At 53.4% G+C, this 23,196-nt stretch overlaps 10 protein-coding genes across 10 annotated transcripts; 6 read left to right on the forward strand and 4 right to left on the reverse strand.

Moving 5' to 3' along the window:
• Positions 1–625: 625 nt before the first annotated feature.
• Positions 626–2,231, forward strand: M436DRAFT_52372 (WSC-domain-containing protein; the record flags this gene model as incomplete). The annotated part of the gene is made up of 4 exons (XM_013569711.1): positions 626–764; positions 845–1,134; positions 1,233–1,370; positions 1,464–2,231. The coding sequence occupies 4 exons, from the start codon at positions 626–628 to the stop codon at positions 2,229–2,231; spliced, it is 1,335 nt and encodes a 444-aa protein (XP_013425165.1).
• Positions 2,232–3,182: 951 nt separating this feature from the next.
• Positions 3,183–4,862, reverse strand: M436DRAFT_65878 (uncharacterized protein; the record flags this gene model as incomplete). Its single annotated transcript, XM_013569795.1, has 1 exon — positions 3,183–4,862. One exon carries the CDS (start codon positions 4,860–4,862, stop codon positions 3,183–3,185), a length of 1,680 nt encoding a protein of 559 aa, XP_013425249.1.
• A 277-nt stretch (positions 4,863–5,139) lies between these two features.
• M436DRAFT_74797 (ArfGap-domain-containing protein) lies at positions 5,140–6,471 on the forward strand (the record flags this gene model as incomplete). The annotated part of the gene is made up of 4 exons (XM_013569887.1): positions 5,140–5,160; positions 5,216–5,308; positions 5,368–6,048; positions 6,106–6,471. 4 exons carry the CDS (start codon positions 5,140–5,142, stop codon positions 6,469–6,471), a joined length of 1,161 nt encoding a protein of 386 aa, XP_013425341.1.
• Positions 6,472–6,575: 104 nt separating this feature from the next.
• On the reverse strand, positions 6,576–7,395 carry M436DRAFT_65880 (electron transfer flavo protein subunit beta; the record flags this gene model as incomplete). Its single annotated transcript, XM_013569796.1, has 2 exons — positions 6,576–7,286; positions 7,345–7,395. 2 exons carry the CDS (start codon positions 7,393–7,395, stop codon positions 6,576–6,578), a joined length of 762 nt encoding a protein of 253 aa, XP_013425250.1.
• A 613-nt stretch (positions 7,396–8,008) lies between these two features.
• On the reverse strand, positions 8,009–9,285 carry M436DRAFT_51785 (RNP domain protein; the record flags this gene model as incomplete). Its single annotated transcript, XM_013569609.1, has 4 exons — positions 8,009–8,350; positions 8,408–8,683; positions 8,737–9,004; positions 9,059–9,285. The coding sequence occupies 4 exons, from the start codon at positions 9,283–9,285 to the stop codon at positions 8,009–8,011; spliced, it is 1,113 nt and encodes a 370-aa protein (XP_013425063.1).
• A 1-nt stretch (position 9,286) lies between these two features.
• Positions 9,287–11,897, forward strand: M436DRAFT_74835 (NADPH dependent diflavin oxidoreductase-like protein 1; the record flags this gene model as incomplete). The annotated part of the gene is made up of 3 exons (XM_013569888.1): positions 9,287–9,299; positions 9,896–10,089; positions 10,140–11,897. The coding sequence occupies 3 exons, from the start codon at positions 9,287–9,289 to the stop codon at positions 11,895–11,897; spliced, it is 1,965 nt and encodes a 654-aa protein (XP_013425342.1).
• Positions 11,898–12,922: 1,025 nt separating this feature from the next.
• Positions 12,923–14,374, forward strand: M436DRAFT_12635 (putative tetracycline-efflux transporter; the record flags this gene model as incomplete). Its single annotated transcript, XM_013569581.1, has 1 exon — positions 12,923–14,374. A coding segment is annotated over one exon (1,452 nt), but the record flags the coding sequence as incomplete, so codon positions are not given.
• Positions 14,375–14,776: 402 nt separating this feature from the next.
• M436DRAFT_52121 (ferrochelatase) lies at positions 14,777–16,089 on the reverse strand (the record flags this gene model as incomplete). The annotated part of the gene is made up of 2 exons (XM_013569664.1): positions 14,777–15,820; positions 15,877–16,089. 2 exons carry the CDS (start codon positions 16,087–16,089, stop codon positions 14,777–14,779), a joined length of 1,257 nt encoding a protein of 418 aa, XP_013425118.1.
• Positions 16,090–16,632: 543 nt separating this feature from the next.
• Positions 16,633–17,844, forward strand: M436DRAFT_16406 (uncharacterized protein; the record flags this gene model as incomplete). The annotated part of the gene is made up of 3 exons (XM_013569587.1): positions 16,633–16,717; positions 16,771–17,610; positions 17,663–17,844. Coding segments are annotated over 3 exons (1,107 nt in total), but the record flags the coding sequence as incomplete, so codon positions are not given.
• Positions 17,845–18,949: 1,105 nt separating this feature from the next.
• M436DRAFT_65886 (uncharacterized protein) lies at positions 18,950–22,659 on the forward strand (the record flags this gene model as incomplete). The annotated part of the gene is made up of 3 exons (XM_013569797.1): positions 18,950–19,188; positions 19,246–22,480; positions 22,624–22,659. 3 exons carry the CDS (start codon positions 18,950–18,952, stop codon positions 22,657–22,659), a joined length of 3,510 nt encoding a protein of 1,169 aa, XP_013425251.1.
• Between the last annotated feature and the right edge of the window lie 537 nt (positions 22,660–23,196).

Consider the following 23,196-nt stretch of genomic DNA (forward strand, 5'->3'; position numbering starts at 1 on the left):
TCACAATCAAGAGAGGTGACAGACTTTGGCTATGTTGGTTAGCGGCTTCGACGACTCGAGCCTTGCAAATAGGCGAGTCAACATTATTACCCAACGGCTGCAATAACATTGTGTGCGGTTTTGTGCCTCGTTTGCTTGGTTGCTTTGCTTGGTTGCTTGCTTGCTGGCGTCTCTTGTTTTGTCGTAGCTACCTACCTGAGCTAGCTCTTCCTCCCTTCTCTCCACTTACAACCCATACCTAGGCAGTCAGCACACAGCTGGAGCTCTTCTCTCGTTGCCCTTCTGGTCCTTGCTTCGCTGCTCCTTTCAGTCGTCGACCCTGTCTGGACACGCATCGCGCACTAGCTCTCCCCCTGGCCAAGGACAGTTGATGGAAATGTGCCCAAGCCGCTCGCACTCCGACGATTCGACTTTGTAATTCTGCGACGAGCCTGGACGACGTCCGACACTCAGTCACTCACTCTCTTTCGCTGCGCGTCCGCTCGATCGACAGTTTGCGCATCCAAGATCCCTGTACCACCCAAGAACAAGTCGCTGCAAGCCGCTTTGTCGCTGCAGTGTGACTTGTTGACGACCGGCCCCTCAAAGTCCCCTCGATCGCTGTCTTGGCATTTGCCATATCATCATGTTGTCTCGAGGCACCCTTCGCAATGGCAAACTTCTGCTGCTGCCGCTGGCTCTCATGTCCAACTTCTGGCGACACGCTCACGCTCTGAGCCAGGAATATTGCTCGAGCCAAAATACCGGATCCGACTATGACGCTGGTGAGCACTGATGATTGAGCACTGAGCACAATGTCTCATGTTGCGGCTCCATGTATGCCACCCTGCTGACTTGCATGCAGTGACCAACATCTACCAGTCTAATGGTGCATGTCAGACAGAATGCGCCGCCAACTATGCCTTTGCCGTCGTCCAGTACCAGCAATGCTGGTGCTCAAACTACGCTCCTGCCAATCAGCTCGACGTCTCGCAGTGCAGTCAACCTTGTCCTGGTTATCCCGACGAGAGTTGTGGTGACAAGGACAGTGGTCTGTACGGCTACATCAAGCTCAACCTCAGCCCTTCAGGCACTCAAGGTTCAGGCTCCAGCAGCTCCACAAGCAGTGCCGCTCAATCCTCAAAGCAGCAACCGGTAAGCCACAACGTGACTCCCTTGGATGTGCTTCTCCACCACTTGCAAATAAATCCCCCCACTGCCCTGCAAAACAACTGAACCGCATGTCTGATTAGACAACCACCTCATCACCCTCTCCCTCATCCGCGCCGGTCTCTTCCTCTGTCCAGAGCGATAGCACCGTCTTCACCTCTGTGCCTGTCACCGTGACCGTCAAGCAGAGTGCTTCGGTCGTCATATCCTATGTCACACCTGTACGCCTACCCCACTTCTCTTTGTTTATCAAACGCTTGCTTTTCTGCTGTGCTCCTGCTCGTCTGCTTTCCGTGCTAACGAAAGTCGTTCAGTCTTCCTCGACTTCATCAACATCGACTTCTTCAACGCCTTCATCCACCACACCATCATCGACACCATCTTCAACATCAACATCTTTGTCCCTTACCTCTACCCAAGCAGCTGTAGTAACCAGCAGTCCTTCTTCTTCTACTGCCGATACCAGCTCGCTTTCCCACACCACCTTCGTCAGTACTCGTGTAGTCACCGTCTCAGGCGGTCCTGTGACCCAAACTGTCACAAGTACCGCTGTTGTAACTCCCGGTGCCGGGTCACTAAACGACACTGAGCAGAAAGGTGTTTCTGGTGGAACCGTGGCAGGCGCTGTCATCGGTTCTGTTGCTGGTGTCGCTCTTCTTCTGGCAGGAGCATTCTTCCTATGGCGCAGGAAACAAACCGAGGCATCCGATCCAGAATCTCCTAGGTCAGGTTCCAGCTCAGGTTCCTCCGCTCGAAGAAGGATGGAGCGTAACACCAGTGTCCTCAGCAAGACTGGTCTGCTTTCCTCTATGGGCGCTGGTCTCGATACGGAAAAGTTCCACGACGACTCGGCAAACGGCCACAAATACCATGGCAGCGAATCGACTGCACCTATTCCCACCAGCCCGGACGGTGAGAGACGTAACAGTCGTCCACTTGTTTATGATCAACGGCTCAATCCTGCAGCCCTGATGCAGCATTGGGAGATGAACGGCAGTCGCGCGAGCATCGGCACCATGCAGGACCAAAGGGACTACTCCCGCCCCTTAGGTGTCACCAACCCAGACCCAGTCGACGACTAATGGCTTCACTGCCTACACTTATTAACACCGCCTCACGCGACCATGTGCACACATATTTCTCCTTTATTCTTCTTGAAGATCTTTTTTCTTGTCCATCTATCTTACGGGTCATTAGCGGGCGTTTGGGTGGGGAATGCCATGTTTCCCCTATTTCCCTATATTTATTACCAACACAATAGAGGGCTTCTTCAGGAGTTCAACGTCATCGACTGGTAGATACCAAAATCTGTACAAAAAGCAATCCACAACAACAGTTATTCCACGTTTTTGACCCGTGCGAACCCATTGTGTTTGCAGTTTTTCCCCAAATACGTCGAATGCAAGTCGCCGGTGTCATATTGTTATACGTTGTCCTCTGGAGTTCTTCGCTCCAACATGAATGAATTTCTGGTCCGATTAATGCAACTCATCCAATTACATGACTCTTTCGAGACTGCATCTCGACCGTAAACGCACATGTTCTCCATTGATGCATCAAGAGACACTGTTCGAAAACATCAACGTAGATCACCATTTCCACTGAATGAGCCAAGGAAGTTGTTCGCTTCGATCCAATCTGTTGCCAACACATCGCAGCTAACTTGAATGGGCTAGGGAGTCACATGCTCTTGCTCTGCTTCTCGTAGGAACAGTACAACCAGTGAGCTTCTCGAAAGACAACAATTTGGAGAAACAAAAATCTGAAGATGAACCTCGACGCTTGAATATTCTCTTCAGTAATCGTGGCATGCGTGTTTGCCGTTGCAGATGGGCTTTTGCTCGTCATTGCTATGGCGTGGCACCTACGCTCAACGAGAGACTTCGACGTGGCTGATCCGACAACACCAGTGCTCGAGCATTTTTTTAGAGGTCAAGCGTCGATACACGGGTTGGAAAGGTAAAGAGCAACGATGATGGAGTTTCCAGAGGAGCGAAGGTTTATATGGACTGCCTACCTGGGACGGGCGCTTTCTAATGCCCATGGTATCTATCTCCGTTCCTTCGACCACGTCCACGATTGCCAGCTCGCGCAAATGCTCTACCTCCTCCAAACTCTGGACCTCCATCGACAAGAACATCGCCATCCTCGAAGGTATACCGCTTGAGCTGATCGAGACCGCGACCCAGCGAGTCACCATTCCTCTTCATGTCGGCTCGTGGATCCCAGTCTCTACTGGTCTCACGATCGAGCTCGTCGAGCCTGTCATCGGCGAGATTATCACTTACTGGCTGCCAGTATAGCTTTGGCTTGGTTGAGGTAAAGTTGAAGAGCTTGTCCAACTCAAGGAAAGGGGCGGTGGCTTCTTCGACTACCCTCGAGCTGCGACGTGGAGGTGGTGGTGCGAGAACAGGCTGAGGAGAACGTCTCTGTTCACTCTGAGCAAACGAGGGACGTCTTTGTTCACCCTGGGCAAACGGAGGACGTCTTCCGCTCGACATGCTGCCCCTTGGCCCAGTGGGAGGAGCATTTGGTGCGCCAGCATGCGTCGAAGCACGGTGAACGACAGCAGGACCTGCCTCGATAAGCTGTACATCAACACCGTCATCGAGGGGATTGTAAGCAAGCTCCCAGCGTTTTGCCTGACTAGGTTTTGAGCCACCGCTTGCCCGCTCAGTATCAAGGTATTCTTGGAAGCGCTCTTCGGGGAAGAAGTCTGCCCATAGTTGCTTACGCATGGGCTCTGATGGCCAGATTCGAGCGTGGGTGCTAGCTCGTGCTCTGGAGGCAGCAGAGATGGATGTAAACAGGACAAAGGCGTGTGTGCGAAGAGCGTCGACATAACATTCTTCAACCAAGGACGCGGATGTGTCAGAATGGTCCGGAGGTCTGGCAATGTCTTCAAGGTGATCTCTCAAGGCACTAGGGTTGATTGGACGAACCAGATGACGGATGTACAGAGCACGAGTGGCAGGGTGAATCGCAGGAGATACAGCAACATCGGCGGGCTCGGATGCGGGCTGGACGGAATCGGACTCGGCAGGATTGATGAGGTTCTTGAAACGACGCTCATTGGGACTCCGTGTTGATCTGGGCTTGTCTTGGTCGTTGATGAATGGCTGGGTCAAGTCGTCGCTGGTGGACATGGGCTGAAGGGTGATGTCGGATTGCTCCAGTGGAACGTCGGGCATAGCTACGTCGCTCTCGACAGCATCTTGGCCGCCTTCAGTGTCTTGCTTCAGCTTCTTGTGGACAAGGTCTTGAGGTTCATCAGGACTGGGACTGCTTCTCTTTCTCTTTTTAGCGTCGGCTGAGGCAGACTCTTCCAGTGTGGCAGGCTCAGAATTAGCGGCGGTTGGTGAGTGGTCCATGACCCCAGGCTTGGGTGATGATGGAGCAAGGACCGTAGTTGTCTCTTGAGCGGGGTCCACATTGTCTTCTTCTGACTTGTGCTCGGTGACTGGTAGTGAAAGCGTGGAAGCAGGAGGATCGGTAGCAGTAGGAGGGTGCGTCGCAGTAGTTGAAGCGGTGGTAGTGAGCGGATCCGAATCAGCAGGTTGAGCAGACGTAGGGTCTTCTGCGGAAGTGTTCTCCAGGTCGTGCTGCTCCAAACGATCGATAAAGTCCTTCTTGAGCTTGAGGCCGGTGCTAGGGATGTCGCGTTCTTTCAATTCATCCTTGAGCTTGGCGACGGTAAGCTGGCTATAGTCCATGGTTGCGTCGACTGGTCACTGACGGAAATTGGCTGTGCGAGTAGAGAGAGTAGTACTTAGTGAGGGCAGAGAAATGGTAGACAAAAAGGCTGGCCTTGGCAATGACGTGAGTTTCGAGCGTCGAGATGCGACCAAGGGGACTATCGAACATACGGGGACCACGATAACGTTTATTGTCCGCTCACTACCTCACCCTCTCGCTCTACCTTATCTCTTTCACAACACAACACACGCGAGTCGTATCTCCGGGTCTGGCACAGCCACCTTCACTTCCAAGATGAGCAACAAAATGTGGGAGGTCAGCTAGCTGCTCCGTGTCCGGGTTGCCATTGTGCCAATGACAATGTGTGCAGGTTGATCCCGAAACAAAGAGCAAGCTCCTAGACATCCAAAAGACAAACGAGAACAACCGCTGTGTCGACTGCGGCGCCCCCAGCCCGCAATGGGTATGCCAATCATATCCCTCCGAGAAGCTTAGCCAGCCTGCCGCTCACACTCTTCCAAGGCTTCTCCCAAGTTCGGCATCTTCTTCTGTCTGTCCTGCTCTGGTACCCATCGCTCCCTCGGTGTCCACATCTCCTTCGTACGCTCAATCACCATGGACTCCTTCAAGGTCCAGGAGGTCGAGCGCATGTCCAAGGGCGGCAACAAGCCATGGAAAGACTTCTTCGATGCTCACGAATCGAACGCTCTCCAGGGCCGTACCTTTGACGAATGTACCATCCAGGAACGCTACGACAGTGATGCTGGTGAAGAGTGGAAAGAGCGTCTGACCGCAAAGGTCGAGGGCAAGGAATATGTACCAGGCACAAAGAGCAGTGGCATGGCTGCTCGCGCAAAGCCCGCTACCTCCGCTACCACCAGTAGGAGTCAAACTCCCCAGGCTATCTCGTCTACCGGTCCACCCTCGCAGAAGGTCCAGAACGAAGCCTACTTTGCCCGCATGGGCGCCGAAAATGCACACAGATCTGACACTCTGCCTCCTAATCAGGGCGGCAAGTACGCCGGTTTTGGCAGTGAACCCGCTCCCCCATCTTCTTCAAACTCGACCTCAATTCCTGGTGTCGACGACTTCCAAAAGGATCCCGTTGCTGCTCTGACAAAGGGCTTTGGTTGGTTGAGCAGCACTGTGACCAAACAAGCACAGACTGGTTACAACGGGTGGGTCAAGCCCAACATGCAGAAGGTTTGTCGTCATGATACATATCAATGTCACTGTTGCCTAGTACTGACATCGTGACAGCTGGCAGAAGCCGATCTCGCTGCTCAGGCACGCATGACAGCAGCACAACTAGGTCAAGGTCTTCAAACAGGCACAAAGACGGCCGCCGAGACCTTCAACCGATTTGTCGAAGGTGATGAGAGATTGGCTCCAAGGGGAGGAGCAGCCAAGGGTCCAGCAGCAGACAAGCGAGACTTCTGGGACAGTTTCGGTGAAGCTCCTCAGGGTCCTACGAACGATAAGAAGGATTTCTGGGATGACTTTGCTGCTGCCGGTGAGACTGCGACACAGAAGAAAGCAGCTTCGTCTAGTATAGGCACAAGCGCCATGAAGAAGCCTTCAGATTCACAGCAAAAGTCTGGCGATGACACCTGGGGTGACTGGTAGGTGCGTGCAGTCAAAACAGAAACTAGGTCGAAGCAGATAGTTACATTTTCATGTCTGAACAAATACATTGGTATCGTTTCAAGATCGAGCTCGTTACATGCTCTCTATAGCGCACCCAACTCCTTGAGCTTGGAAATCATGCCGTCAACGTCCTCGACCTTACCACCTCCCTGTCTCGCCGGAGGCTCGGTGACCTTGACAGTCTTGAGTCGCTTGGTGAGATCGATGCCATAGTCCTCCATGGTCTTCTTGACCAACGGCTTCTTCTTGGCCTTCATGATGTTTGGCAAACTGGCGTAGCGCGGCTCGTTCAATCGCAAGTCGGTGGTGATGACCATGGGTAGCTTGGCACGCAATGTCTCGACTCCGCCGTCAACCTCTCTGGTCACGGTACATGTGTCACCCTCGACCTCGACCTTGGAGGCCTGGGTAGCCTGAGCCCAGCCCAGCAGACCAGCAAGCATTTGACCAGTCTGGTTGGCATCGTCGTCGATGCTCTGCTTGCCCAGGATGACTAGATTGCGGTTCTCGTCCTGGACAACCTTCTGGAGCAACTTGGCGACACTCAGAGGCTCCAACTCGGTCTTCTCTTCGACAACGTGGAGTGCGCGGTCGGCACCCATAGCCATGGCCGTACGCAGAATATCCTGAGACTTTGTGGGACCGGCGGAGAAGGCGAGGATGTCCTCGACGGGACTTTTGCGCTCGCGCATGCGGACGGCCTCTTCGATTGAGAGCTCGTCAAAGGGGTTCATACTGTGCTTGACTCCGGTTGTCTCGACGGCCGTCTGGGCCTTGTTGACTCGAGGCTTGACCTGTAGACGGTGTCAATCACAGCTTGCACGACGCAGACGAGTACACGAGCAGACTGACAGCATAGTCAATGACGCGCTTGACCGGCACCAGGATTCGTAGACCAGACATGTTGTGTTGGAGAGTGATGCGAAATAACTTGGGATGGACAGTCAATATCCGCCGCCGTCACAAGCAAGTTTGGCAGCCGATTCCGACCTCGGCTTTCACCTGTGCTGTGCTGGCTTGCACAACTCATGAGGGGTCCTCATCCAACACTCGGCTTGATTCGCTCGCCAGTCCTTGCTCCGGACGCTCCGTCTAACAGGCGCAAATGTACGGAGTACTCTTGTAATTGGTTTGTCCATCAGCTGTTTGTCGCCATTGGTTCAAGTCATGCCAAGGTCTAGATTCGAAGCCTCGAATTGTCACAATGCACATACGAACTCATTGAACAAAAAGATAGATGAATCATGATCGCTTTTCTTTCGTCATACTAATACATATTCGATGGTCGTCAAGTTACCATGCAGAATAGAGAGGGAATGGTAGGCCATATAAATGTCATGTGGAAAATCATATCTTTTGCGCAACCGGCTTCAACAAGGTCCGCAGTTAACTTGACGGCGCACCCAGTTCATGCTGCGTTTTGTACGGCCGCTGTAATGCTTGGTGCTTCTGGTCGTGTTTTGGAACAGGGCCTTGCATCCAGATGTGCTCGGCCCATCATGCTCGGTAACTTCGTTTACTCGGCCACGGCAGCCGAAGTGTTGGCAGATCCCTCGGCGGTCGAGGGCTTGCCATCAGTCTCGGCCTCGCCCTCGATGGGAGCGTTGGGGTCTTCGTCCTCCTTGCCGGGGCTGTCAATGGCGACCTTGACGGCGATCTCACGGCCCTCGATTTCCTTGCCGTTCATGTCAGAGCAAGCCTTCTGCTGAAGCTCCTCGGATTCCAGAGTGACGAAACCGAAGCCACGGCCCTTGCGGGGCTCGTTGCGAGCCTGGAGCTTGCGGACCATGAAACGGGGGATGGGACGGAGAGCGATCTTGGCTGAGGTGGGCTTGTACTCGGCGAAGATTTCGAGAAGCTGTCAAAAAACGTTAGCCAGGTGGTCACGCGACAAATTTGGATTCCGAAAGCTCACCTTCTCCTCGCGAAGGTCGTATGGGAGGTTAGCAACCATAACCTTGGTCTTGGAGGGAACACCGTCCTCAGGAGGACCGCGCTGCTTGCGGGGGCGAAGAGCATCAGTCTTGCCAGCCTTGCTAGGGTCAACAGTGATGGCGTCCTTGTCACCAGGAGCAGCAGAGAGAGCCTCGTTGGTGGTATCGGTCAAGGGAAGGACCTGGCCGGGGATGTTGGTAGGACCGTCGGTAGACTCGGCGGGTGCGTCAGTGGTCTGGCCCTCGGCGTTGCGACCCTGTGCTTATGGTTAGCGTTTGATCAGAATGGCTTTTGTGGGTTGTGACTTACGCGACCACGGCCAGCACGGCCACCGCGACCGCGGCCACGACCACGACCGCGGGTAGAGCTACGGCGGCGAGCGGGCTCGGCAGTCTCGTTACCCTCCTGGGCAGGCTCGGGCTTGCGGGCGAGCTGGACCGAAACCTTGCGGTCGAGGATGGTCTTGCCGTTCAACTCGCTAATGGCGCGCTCGGCCTCAGAGGGGGTCGAGACGTCAACGAAGGCGTAGCCAACAGGACGAGTGGTGCGAGGGTTGGTGGGGATGGAAGTTGTCTCACTGTAGCCAGAGTCAGGGGGTGGAGACCAAAGAGAAAAGGGCGAAGAAACTCACACAAGGTAGTCCTTGAAGAAGTCCTTCAACTCTCCCTCAGTGGTCGCATAGGCGAGGTTTCCAATGTAGAGTCTTCTACCCTCGGCGGCGCTGGCGATGACGGCCTCGTTCTGGGAAGCGTTGATGGGCTTGTCGCCGCCGGCTCCGACTGAAGCGCCCTCGGCAGTTGAGGTGGGCTCGGAGATAGTAGTGTTTGCCATTTGGGCGGTGGCAGCTTCGACAGACATTATGACGTTGGGTTGTAGATGACGCTGGAGCTGTGAGGTCTGGGGAGGTTGGATGGATTGTCGAGACCGCCTGTTGTGGAGGAAACTGGCTTGACGAGGGAGAGTTCTGGGTAGCTAGGTGCCCGATTCGTGGTGTTGGGGATGAGGGAAGAGTGACAAGTTTATCACTTTGTTTGGAGGTAGGTGGTGTTAATGGAAGGTGTTGTTGTCTCGTAACCTGGCTTGACTTTGGCACCGCTGGCCACGGTGGAATTTCGGAAGTAGCAGCTCTAAGCAGGGTCCACGTCCTTGCCTTGGCTGGCGTAGCTTCGCAGGCCGCTCTGGCTGGGGAAAGGAAGGCCTTCGAAGTCCGAAGTCGCCTCACTAGTCGAGCCAACACTCTCAGTCGTGAATCTGGCTGTGAGGTGAGTTGATTGCTTTGCTTGACCTCGCGGCTGGGATTACTCGTGCTTGTAACCCCGTCTTCGATTCACTTTCCTCTCACGACCGTTTCCGTTCCTCTGCCGCAGCATAGTCCGTCACGCGACAACAGCCTTCTCTGCATGACACTTCTTCAGAATGGTGTCTCCGGGCACAATGCTACATTGGCCTCACAATCTCCCGCAAGAAGGTGATTGTCAGAAACGCACCTTCCACGAGGACTGCTCTGACCAGTTCAGACAAATTGTTGCCAGGCCACGCTCTGCCTTGATCCTGTATGGCTCCGAGACAGGCAATGCACAAGATGTAGCCCAAGAGATCGCTCGCTTGACTGAGCGTCTGCGTTTCGATACTACTGTCATAGATCTTGACTCGATAGAACTAGTGTGTGCCATTCTGTCGTCTCTAGCCGTGCACTCTCTGACCTTCGACAGCGTGATCTGCTCAAGCATACTATAGTCATAATCGCTATATCGACCACTGGACAAGGCGAATTCCCACAGAATGCCCGTTCCTTCTGGAAAGTCTTGTTGAGCAGTCAACTTCGTCCAGGTGTTTTAAGGCGCGTCAACTTCACCACCTTTGGTCTTGGTGATAGCTCGTATCCACAGTACAATGTCGCTCATCGTATGCTACACAATCGTATGCTGCAACTGGGCGCACAACTGTTCTCTGAGCGTGGCGAAGGCAACGAGCAACACCCGGAAGGTCACAACGGCGACTTTCGTGCATGGATCGTGGATCTGAAGCAAGGACTTTTACAGCATTTCCCCTTGCCTGAGGGGCAGGATGTTATCCCCGAGGACGTATTCCTGGAGCCAAAGTGGTACCTACGGGCTTCTGCCACAAGGACTGACGCTAGCGCCAATAACCAACCGAAAACTGGAACCTCCTCTGAAGTCCTTACTCTGGAGACTCCGCCAGCGAGTGACCTTCTACCAATACGAGACAGTGTTACTGCTGACCTCATAGCGAACACTCGCCTGACTCCTCCAGATCACAGTCAAGATGTACGACTCCTGGATTGTCGTGTGCCTTCCAACATCGATTATGGACCTGGCGCTGTTGCTGTCGTATACCCCAAAAACTTCCCCAAGGATGTGGATCAATTTATTGATTGTATGGGCTGGCAATCTATGGCTGATACGTCTCTGGAGCTTGTTCCTACTGTGCAGGTCTCGGATCTAGCTACATATCCCCCCTCGCCTCTCAGATATCTCGACTCGTCGAAAACAGCCTTCACCATGCGCGAGCTCCTAGCAAACTACTTGGACATACTGTCCATACCTCGGAGGACATTCTTCGCTTCATTGGCTCACTTCACTAAAAACGGGAACGAGGACGAGGGTTACCAAAAGGAACGTATCCTGGAGCTGGCCAACCCCGAGCTGATTGATGAGTTATGGGATTACACAACGCGCCCAAAACGAACCATTCTGGAGATCATGCCTGAGTTCCCGAGCGTCAAGATTCCGTGGGAATATGCTTTGAACATAATCCCAGTCATGCGAGGCCGCCAGTTCAGCATTGCAAGCGGAGGTATCTTGAAACGCTTCGAAGATGGTAATACCAGAGTGCAATTGCTTGTAGCGATCGCGAATCCTCCCAATCCCATCATCAAATTACGGAAGCGCTATGGGGTCTGCACCCGGTACATCGCAACATTGCAGGCTGGACAGCAACTCAGCCTCACGATCCAGCCGGGTTACTTGAATGTGAGCCCAGACGAAGTCGATGCACCTGTGCTTATGATCGGCCCAGGCACAGGCGTCGCGCCGATGCGATCGATGGCTTATGAGCGCGTACAATGGGCACAGGAAAACAACTCGAAACAATCCAGTGTACTGTTCTTCGGATGCCGCAATGAGAAGGCCGATTATTTCTTCGAAGATGAGTGGCAGGACCTTGCAGTCGAAGGCCTCACCGTGTTTCCCGGGTTTTCGCGCGACCAAGACAAGCCGAAGACTTACGTCCAAGACTTGATTCGCCAGAAAGCAAGTCTTGTCTACCAGATTCTCGAGCGAGACGGGGGCAAGGTGTACGTTTGTGGATCTTCTGGAAATATGCCTAAAGGAGTTCGCGAGGCACTGTCAGATGTGCTTCGGGAATATGGTCACATGGAACTGGAAAAGGCGAACGAGTACCTAGATCAGATGGAGAAAGATGGCCGGTATAAACAGGAGACATGGTAATGACTGTGTTAGATCATAGAGATACGTGGTCGTTACACTTGTATGTATATTGTATATGACCATCCACTCGACATAACATCTCAATCTGCCAGCGTTCCTTTCGCTTGATGATGGCTGAAGCGACCTGGGCACTAACAAGACTCGTCACTATGTGCATATACCGAAAGACCAGATCTATGGTCAAGGATCATGGAGTTCAGACAGAATATTTCACAGACCAGGGTCACAACAGCCGCAACGTGGTCGGGGATTCGGGACTATAGAAAGGCCGATATCAGGAGCGTCATCGTACATGTTGATATGCGCCACAAATCCGATCGGAGATGCAGAGCCGCAGAAGCAAGATGGATCTTGGATGAGCTCCCTGTAGGTCAAAGACTGTCGGATCATCATAGCCACCGAAATACACAATGCTCCGCTAGAGACTGGGCCTAACAGAGGAATGCGATTCTGTACAATTGAGTGCGATGCTGTTGCGGAGACCAGATCAAAAGCGGAAGGAGGCTCGCGTATGGTCGAGACATGTGCGGATCATTACGTGTAGACTTTCGGGGAGTTGATGGCCCGCGTCGTTATCTGGGATGGGGGCGCATTAGAGCTAGGGATCAAGGTGTTGGCCAGCTGCCGCACTCGAAGATATTCCCTGATGGATGACCAATCCTGATTCCTGACATTCTTCGCTGCTTGTCTGCGTCTTCGAGTATCTGCTGCGACCCCATAACCTCGTCCAGCCCTCCACGACTCGTCGCTAACCCCTGGCATACCCTTGACCACCTGAGGGCGATAGCATGGATAACGACACAGATGCAGCCTTCATTGGCGAAGCCGAGATCAGGTCGAAGAATGCCAATGTGTCCGGGTCACGACCAGCAAGCGCCCGCTCGGGCGAAGAGAACACAACCATCGCAAGAGGAGGCATAGATGCACACTTGGTAACCGACGAGCAGGACCCGCTGCTGCCACTCGAGTCGCGTCAACGAAGAGCCAGTGATGCTGGTTCCGGCCACGGCTGGGCTGGTGCTGAGGACTTCGATCATCTCCCATGGTACCGCAAGCCCTCGATCTACTTCGTCCTGGCCCCCTTCTTTGTCATGACCCTGGCGTTTGGTGCCATTATATCCCCCAGGATCAATCTCATTCTCAACCTTGTCTGTCGCGAGTACATGTCCGAGCAGCAGTCCAAGAACCCTGCACACAGTTTCCTGCCCATCTTGTTCGACGGCGAGAACCCCCAGTGCAGGTCCCCGGAAGTCCAAGCGAGGGTCGCCCAATTCACTCTGTACGGTAACCTGATAGCTGGACTTCTATCGGCCATCACCAGTCCCAAGCTGGGCGCCCTTTCAGATCGCTTTGGCCGTACCAAGATTCTCGCTTTGACAAGTATGGGCATCATTGCAGGAGACGCCCTGATCATCATTGCGGCCACCAAGCCTGAGACATTCCCTGTCAACTGGATTCTCGTTGGATATGCTCTTGATGGTCTTTCTGGCTCCTTCATTGCTGCTATGGCAATCGCCAATGCCTATGCTACTGACTGCACTCCTCCAGCACGCCGCAACATCTCCTTTGGTTATCTCCATGGCTGTCTCTTTACCGGCATCGCCCTGGGTCCCATCTTGGGAGGACTGATCGTCAAGGCCACAGGAAAAATCTTGTCTATCTTCTATGCTTCGCTTGCCGTTCACGCCGCTTTCATCCTTTTCATCGCCTTCTGCGTCCCTGAATCTCTTTCCAAGCGACGCCAGCAAGCTGCTCAGGAGAAGCACCAAGAAGACAAGGCTCAAAGGGGCTCATCCGACTGGATCGATCGAGTCCGAGCCGTCAACATCCTGGAGCCGCTCAAGATTCTGTGGCCCACTGGCGAGGGTTCCTCACCTGCACTCAGGCGCAATCTTGTTCTACTGGCTGCTGTCGACACTATCCTGTTCGGTGTCGCAATGGGAAGCATGACCATCATCGTCATTTACGCTCGCTACCAGTTCAACTGGGAGTCTTTCGAGTCTGGGATCTTCCTTTCTATTGTAAACACTTGCCGAGTTCTGTGTCTCATTGTTGTCTTACCACTTGTCACCCGGTATGTTCGTGGCAAGGCAAGCGAGACCAAGCAGCGTAGCTCGGGCAGTGACAATTTTGATCTTGTTGTCGTCCGAGTCGCAGTCTTCTTCGACACTCTGGGATACCTCGGATACACTCTGGCTCGTACCGGTCCGCTCATGATTCTCTCTGGTAGCATAGCAAGCATCGGAGGGATAGGCTCGCCTACACTTCAATCGGCCCTGACCAAGCATGTACCGCACGAGAAGACCGGTCAGCTGCTGGGTGCGTCTGGACTCTTGCACGCCTTGGCCCGAGTTATTGCTCCCACCATTTTCAACGCCATATACTCGGTGACTGTGGGAAAGTTCACGCAGACCGTGTTCGTCTGCCTCACTGCCACCTTTGCTTTGGCCTTTGTCCTCAGTTTCTTCATCCGACCGCATATTTACCTCGAGAAGGCTTCGGCAGACGAAGATTCATGATTACTGTCGAGAAAGAGCAGCAGCTTCAGAGCAATGAACCAATGTAGATAATCTAATGACGACCAATTTTATAACGTCCCCCCCCTTGTCTGATTTACTCTGATTGCATTTTCCAGTGTGTTTGTTTTCGCAGACGCGTAGTGTCTATGTCACTTGTGGTTATCTTGTGGCTCTGGTGTTGATCTGCATAGAGCTGACGCAGAGCTGGATGTGACATGCTTCGAAACACGACGAGGAAACAGAGCTTGCGTGAAGATGGGGTTATGCAAGGGATGAGAATGTAAACAACTAAAACATCTACAGAATGGTATATCATGATTTTGCTAATATTACAAAGTGTGAGTCATGCCAGGCCTGCGATTACAGCAATGCCTCTTGCTTCATGAAGAATTTCTTGGTTTCCAAGCATCTTTGGCTGGTGCATCCGGGACATCTCAGACCCAGCTGCCTGCTGCCAACATCGCCACTCGCCAAATGGTCTCTTGCAAGCTCAGCCAAACCCTTGATGAATACAGGACTGCCGTTCAATGAGTCTGCTCTCTTGACACGGCCTTCTGCACCAAGCTCGTTGGCCTCGTGGATGATCTCTTGGTCAACTTCGAACAGTGTTTCGATGTGATCCGACGTGAAAGCAATAGGAATGAGGATGAGATCCTTCTGGCCTCTCTTGACAAAGTTTGTCACAGTATCACTGGTCTGGGCTCCCAACCAAGCGGAGGGGCCGACCTGAGATTGCCAGACGAGACGGTGAGGGTTCTTGAAGCCCAAGCGTTGTTGGACTGCGTAGACCGTGGCAGCCACCTCGGCCGGGTAGGGATCACCTCTGTTGACGACGCTCATGGGCAAGGAGTGAGCCGAGAAAAGCAAGACAACATCCTTTCTTGTTTCCTCAGGGTACTCGAGCAACTTGGCCTCAATGTTTTGGGCGAAAGCTTCAACAAGGCCAGGGTGCGAAGGCCAGCGGTCAATGACGCTCCAAGTGATTGCACCAGCTTCATCAATCTCGCCACCTGCGCGCTTGGTCTCGAGTCTTTGGCGCCATTTCCAAAGCTCGTTCAAGGAGCTTCCAGTGGTACTGCACGAGTACTGGGGGTATTGGGTGAAGGCGACAGCTCTGCCTCCCTTTCCATTGCCAAAGCCGTCGTCGAACAGTCTTTGGTACATTTCCTCGGTCAAAGGGGCGGCGTAGCGGAAAGCGACGTAAGGTTTGTGAGGGGCGGTCTCGGGCGAAATCTTGTCGAGGATCTTGCACATCTCGGAGCTCTGGTACTCGGACCATTTACGAATGGGCGAACCACCACCAATTGCAGCATACTGCTTCTGGATCTTGGGAGTACGACGCTTGGAAATCAGGGGACCGAGGTAATTCTGCAATCTGCCGAGGGGAATCAAGTCGCCATCTGCCTGTGTACGAGTAAGCGGGTGATGATAGGACAAAGCAGAGTCGGCGGCGAAGTTACAAATAGTCTACTGAGAAAGTCGCCGACCTCAGCAGTAGTCGAGGGGCCACCCATGTTCATAAAGACCATGGCGGTGGGGCCCTTGGAACCAGTGTTGTCTTGGGTGACAGGCGGGACGACGGTGGCCATGGATTGGTGCTGTGAGGCGGCATACTTTGCGATTTGGCCAGGCAATGCCCGCCGTGAGAGGCCGAGAGGTGTGCGGAGACTCATCTTGTGCGTGTGGTGTTGGGACAAAGGAAGGGAGAGGGCAGGCAATCTAGTATGCAACAAGAATGTCTCGTCTCGATCGCAGCTTGCGAGCATCTGGCTATGACGATCGATGCGCCAAGGCGTGCATAGCGCGTGATGCTTACCAGCTGGTGTCTGATTGGCGGGGACGCGTGCTCAATCGCGCGCCCATCGCGTACCTTGATCCGCAGCTTCTCAAGATGCGCGCGCTCGCCTGATGGATTTGTTCTGTTCCCTCGCACCTTGTTTGTTCACCGTCGCAACCCTCGCTGAGCTATGGCTCGTGTCAATCAACGCCCTTCTGATACTCCCGCTCGTTCATCCGACTTTCCTGCTGCTCCCTCCTCAATTCCGCCATCCTCGCCAGACCCCTCATCCGATAAAGAAAACCACTCGACAGCAGCTCCACGCGACAAAGGAAAAGGTCGCATGCAGTCGACCGTCCCCGATTCTCACTCTGCAAAGAGGAGAAAAACACACCCTCGGTCTACCGCTCCCGCTGTCAACGACCAAGATCTCGACGAATCACGCTTCTACGACCCTACACAAGACCAGCATGAGCGCCAGGAGATAAAGAAAAAGTCTCGTGCTCTCGAGCGCGAGTTCAATGGTGCGATTCCTTGAACCTCCGCCCCTAATGGCAGCCAGTCTAACTTGTTGCAGAGAACAGAGATGTCTACCTAAAAGATGGCGGTCAGCTCGAGTCCATAATTGACCGAGCGAATGAAGTCTTCAGTGGAGTCAAGCAAACATCCGATGCTACTGTCGACTCTCGTTTGTTCGTCGGCATTTCCGACATGCTTTACAAGTCGTCCGCTCAGCTCACTCTCGGCGATAATTCCACTGGTGTTGACATTGACGAATTCGTCTCCAAATGTATCTTGTTCATGAAGAATGACCGCGCCAACCCCTCTGCTACCTCAACTCAGCGACGTAGGCAGCGCCAGAGCCGCCGTGACGACAATGACGACGACGATGAAGACGACGACCGCGATGCCAACGACATTCTTGACTGGGCCCATCTTGGAACACATGCCTGTTTCCCCTTCAACCTCCGCCCACCTACCCCGAGTTTTTTGCTTGGCCCACTTTCAGTTCAGAAGAAGCTTCGCGCGCAAACTCAACGCCGTGCTCGTCAACGCAAGGACTCTACTGTCAAGGAAGTCCGCCCTGAAGCCTTGACCGAGCGTGATCTTCAAACGAGTGAGAACAACGCCCTGACAACACTATGCCAGAACATCAAAAAGATCCTTGATGCCCACTGTAAGACTGCTAGCGCTGCGGTAGACGCGCTTAACGACTCCGGCGACCTCGACGATGATCAAGTGTTGGCAGAGATGAAGCGGCACCGGATCACTCACACTGGTGGGCCGAGTCTGTTCGACTTTGCTATCAACCCTCACAGTTTCGGCCAGACTGTAGAAAACATCTTCTACATCAGTTTTCTGATCAAAGAAGGTAATGTCGGTCTGGATATGGACGACGATGGGCTGCCTACTCTTGGTAAGTCGCTACAAGGAGTCTGTTCGGAGATGGAGCCTGACAAAAAAAACAGTACCATCAGAACCACACACAGTAGCACAACAGCGTGAGAACAGCCAAATGCGGCATCAGGCTGTCTTCAGCATAGACTATAGCACGTGGCAGCGCCTGATACAGGCATTCAAGATCACAGAGCCGATGATTCCTCACCGTGGGGCTGGTGGAAATGGAGGTGTCGGTGCTCGTGGCTGGTATAACGGCTAGACTCGGTGTCCCTAAACGAGTCTGGCTCTGACCACCAACAACATCCAACGCAAACTTCTGTCTGAGTAGCTCTTTAACGTCTGATGATGAAAACCTGGGAGGCAATCGAGTTGCCTCCACTCTTAGCTTCTGTATATATCATACTACGATCCTCTAAGGACACACAACACTACGTCAAAGCTACAATTACACAGTACTGAGCAGATCAATAGCCTTTCGAGGAGCTCACGCAAGGTACGGCGTCAGTCTTCCAAAACTGTCTGCCAATCAATCACCTAGTCGTTCGCGAGTCTGCTCAGCCGCGATTCTTGTGGTTTATATAAACATGCCATGCCATAGCTTCCCGACGAGCTTTACTACCCATGTCTTTACTGGTGCTGGAGCAAGAGTACGAGACGGAACCGAACAACAGGATTCCCGCCCACTGTAGGCATGTCTCCAGACCTCTGCTTGGTTGTGATCAAGAAGTGTGGTGAACATGCCACGCAACAATGTGCAAGACTGTCTCAAAACAAAGCCACATGTCGATGTCAGAACCCCACACTTTGGACTTGACAAAAGCTGGAACGAACATCTCCACAAGCTGTTTCTTGCACTCATCGTTGGTTTCTCAGTACATATTCTTTGTGCAATCTTCTGCATCAAGTCCAACTGCATCTGCATCCTCATCTCGTTTCTGCATCTGCATAGAGTCGAGCTGACACTCTACACCCGACCTCATTCAGCGCTCCCGGTGGCTTCTCCAGGCTCGTCACCGTTTTCTTGGCTCGCGTTCCCCTGAAGACCTTCGCTTTCATACTATTCTCATCGAGGCGCGCGTCACTCTGTCTCCGCCCTGCCTTTCCTCCTCAGAACCGCTGTCGTATCTCCCCGATCCGTCTCGGAAGCTACAGCTTCTCTGCCCGCAAGCTTTGACACGCTGTCCTCATCGCCGCCCTCGATCGCACATTGTTGCCCACTTGAACCGATTCCCTCGAGTCTACAAAGCATCAAGTCTTACGCATTCACGACAACCAGCTAGACTGGACGCTCCATCGTACTCCGGTTTCTGGCAAACCAGCCCACCCCTGCATCATATCGCCCTGTCCACATCGTCATGGCCCACTCCACGCGTCCCGAACACAAGATCAACCTCGACAACCTGCCACAAGTCAACTTCCAATCCCGCTCCGCCTCGTCCACGACTGCCAATTCACCCAACGAGCCTCCCTCGGGCTCAGGCTTGAGGTACCCGCTAGGCAACAGCTTGGCCTCTGCTGGTGCCATCGGCTTGGTCAACAGGTCTGGAGCTGGCTCTCCCTCGAAAGAATATGGTAGCCGTCTATTTAGCAAGAGGTGAGACTTGTCTACAACCCTTTCAGCAACCGCCATGACTAACAAATAATGTGACAGAGCTCGCGAAATCCAGGCCCAAGAAGGCGTGAGCCCCCAGATTTGGGGTCCGCCAACCTCAGGCAGCGGTCACTCGACACCTCTACGCGAAATCATACCAGAGTCGCCTAGCAGTGACAGCTTTCCAGACTTTGACCAATCTGCTACCGATCTAAGTGCCGCACCTGCTACCGGCCGCCGCGTGCGAGCAGGTACTGTGCCATCGCGATTTCCTCCTGTCGGCACTCTTGGTCACCAATCTTCTCAGCCTTCGTTGTTGCCAAAGACCTCACGTCCGACGCCTTCCACCAGCCCTCTTCAGGCCACCATTGGCACGCCTCCAGACTCGAGCACAGCCACAGCCTCCGCCATCAACCCTTCTCAGAAGTCCCTGCTCTCACGCTTGAGAGCAGGTTCCATGCCCCAGCGCCCCGCTCTTCTCAACAACACGCCCGGAGGCTTCGGGCCACCATACTTTTCCAACGGATGGACCTCTGGTCGGGAGAGAGCGTCCACGCTGCAAAGCATTCGCTCTTCCGATGGCCCCTCGTCTCCTGCACATTCCTCGCGTGACTCTTTCAATGACAACGATGTCAAGACCCTGGACTACCTTGGTCTTGTCGATACACCCCAGCCTGGTAGACCGCATCATTCTAACATGATCGGTGGCGTTCAATCGGGCATACCAGGTCCTACTATTGCTGATCTTGCCGCATTGAACGCTTACAACAGGAATGCAAACCGCTTCAGATCCTACTCGGTCAACGCAAAGGAAAAATACGCAGATGATGAGGAGGATGACTATGAAGCCTATGCAAGCATGTACGGTGTTCCATCTGGAGCAGACATCACTGCCGCACAAGCTCTGGCTGTTCAGGAGGCCGTTCGCCAGCACAACCTCGAGGTTCAAGCCTTCACAAATCTGGCCAGTGCTAGCAGACCTCGTGCCAGGACTGCAGGTGTACTCGACTCCCCTTCTTCCAGGCTTCTTCGCAACTATATTCCCACCCCTTCGCGTCTGGATAATAGCATCTCTGCATCCGACTTCCAAGAGCACGAAGGTCTCGACTACAGTGGACTCGCCGATGCTGTACAACAGATGCACCTGGATCAAAAGCCAATGCTCGATATTTCTGACGACAGTCTCCTTGAGAACCCAACACGTGCTCTCTGGCTCGGCAATATCCCGCCCTCGACAACTGTCTCTTCGTTGAATGTCATCTTCGGCAATTTTGGTCCCATCGAGTCCACCAGGGTCCTCACTCATAAAAGTTGCGGTTTCGTAAACTTCGAAACCTTGGAGAGCGCTGTTCAGGCCAAGTCTCAACTTAACAACAAGGAGATATTCCCTGGAGCTGGCCCTATTCGCATCGGCTACGCAAAGGTCCCAAGCAACACGGTCACTCCTGGTGCACCGGGTTCCTTCCACTCTCCCAGTCCTGATCCATTCGCTCGTGACAACCAGATTGGTAACGCTGGCGACTCAGCCGGTCTCAAGCCAATTAACATCAACGCAGAGACTGCAGCTGCCGCTCTGCTCACCCCGAACCTCCGTGACATGCGCAGCGAAATCTACGGCATTATCCAGGAACTAGGTGCTAACAAGGAGGAACAAGTCAGAATTAACACCAACGTCGAGCAAGCTATCAGCTACGATCTTTACCACCCTGAGATTCCTGCTGTCCCAGAACCCAGCCCGAACCGTGTCCATGATGCCCCTCGCTTACGTGAGATTCGGAAGCGCATCGACAACAACAGCTGCTCACCCGCTGAGATCGAAAACATCGCCATGGACATGTTGCCTGAGATCGCCGAACTCGCCTCTGACTACCTGGGCAACACGGTCGTACAGAAGCTATTCGAATACTGCTCGGAACCCGTCAAAGAGGCCATGCTGCGCGAGATTGCTCCTCACCTTGCCGAGATTGGTGTTCACAAGAACGGCACTTGGGCTGCCCAGAAGATCATCGATGTGGCCAAAACACCCGCTCAAGTCAACATGATTGTCGATGCGTTGCGTCCCTACACACTGGCATTATTCCTGGATCAATATGGTAACTACGTTATCCAGTGCTGCTTGCGTTTCCAGGCTCCTGGCAATGATTTCATCTTCGACGCCATGCTTCAAAGGCTGTGGGAGGTTGCCCAGGGCAGATTCGGTGCTCGTGCTATGAGGGCTTGTCTTGAAAGCCACTTTGCTTCGAGAGACCAACAGAGAATGTTGGCATCCGCCATTGCTCTTCACAGCGTGCAGCTTGCAACCAACACCAACGGTGCTTTGCTGTTGACCTGGTTCCTCGATACTTGCACTTTCCCTCGCCGCCGATCTGTACTCGCTCCCCGACTCATCCCTCACTTGGTCCATTTGTGCACACACAAGGTCGCGTACCTGACAGTGCTCAAGATCATAAACCAAAGAAGTGAAGCAGACGCTCGCGAAGCGGTTCTGCGCGCTCTGTTCTTCTCCCCTAATGATGCCGTTCTGCAAGACGTACTCAGTGATTCGGCTTGCGGAGCGACTTTCATCTTCAAGGTACTTACTACACCCTTCTTGGATGAAAAGATGCGCCCGGAGGTTTTGGAAAATGTTCGCAATGTGCTGCTGCGCCTCAAAGCACAACCTCAACAAGGCTACAAGCGATTGATGGACGAGGTTGGTCTTTCAACCCGTCATGGAGGAGCATCCGCTAGCCGTGATGCTAGCCAAACCCGTTCCTCATCGAGAGGTCCTGGTGCAAACGGTCATATGGCTCATCTTGACAATCAGAGTGTTTATGGACGTCAGCAGTACGGAGGTATGGCGCCTCAACAGCCTCTCGAGCACATGATGGGACCTACGCTCCAAAGAACCGCCAGCATTGACTCCAACGCCTTCGACCCCTATGGAAATTCAGGCCTCATGACCCCGGCCTACACGCATAGTCCTGCGATGTCAAACATTTCACCAGTCACGCCTCAGCAGATGCAGTATCAACAGGCCATGCTCGCCCAACAGCACGCGGCAGCTCAGAGACCTGGTGGATTTTACCCTCCGATGAATGGTTTCGGACCTGGAGGCTCTCAGATGATGGACCCTTATGGAAGAGGAAGCCTCAACGCCTCGCCGATTGCCGCTCCTGGTGCACATGCGATGCAGAACGGATACGGTCCACCAGGATTTAACCCCAATGTGGGCATGGGTGGATACCAGTATCCTGTAGGCTATTATCCTCAGCAGCAAGGTCAGGTTGGTGGCGGTGGGCAGCGCAGAGGACGTGTAAGTCAAGGTCGTTCTTTCGATCAAACAGATGCTAACGGGATGCAGAGATGATTCAATGATTGGTTTCTTACGACCGGCTCTTGTCAAGCGCTGGCTGCTTGACGAGATAGATAAATAACCTTCGCTGTATGAAAGTTTAGGAGGGCGTCAAAGTGTTTTGGGCGGAAAAAGCGTAGGCGACTGGGATTTTGAACATATCTAGTGACGAGCTTCATTCATTTTGCATATTTGGTTTTTTGCTCGTATGAGATGTTTCTTGCATTGCGGATTGCTGCTTACCCTCCCCCAAAGTGATGTCGGTGATGGCTGTGACACACAAACACATGCATCTGGAGCTACTGAATGCTCAATACACACATGGTGCAAAGCGCCTTGTATGATGCCATCAAGGTGGATCAAGGATTGTTTGATCTGCGAGTCAGAACAGATTGGTGGTGCTCAAAAATATGGTTATGTCATAGCTGCATTTGTCCCCGTTGCTCAATTTTGCCCTTGACCAGCCAAGTAGCATACACAACACTACCTATACGACACACAATGACTTCCAACAACGTCTGTGGTAGCTGTATCCGCGCCTTGAGACAGTCTGCTCAACGACAGATCAATGTAAGCTAGCTCCGACAGCCCAGGCACAGAACCAAGCAGCCTCTGACCACGCTTTTCTCAGGGCCGCATTGTGCATACTCCTCTCTCGTCTCGTGGCCAGTTCCTAG

The sequence above is a fragment of the Aureobasidium namibiae genome (assembly GCF_000721765.1).
Source record: "Aureobasidium namibiae CBS 147.97 unplaced genomic scaffold scaffold_14, whole genome shotgun sequence".
Taxonomy (NCBI): domain Eukaryota; kingdom Fungi; phylum Ascomycota; class Dothideomycetes; order Dothideales; family Saccotheciaceae; genus Aureobasidium; species Aureobasidium namibiae.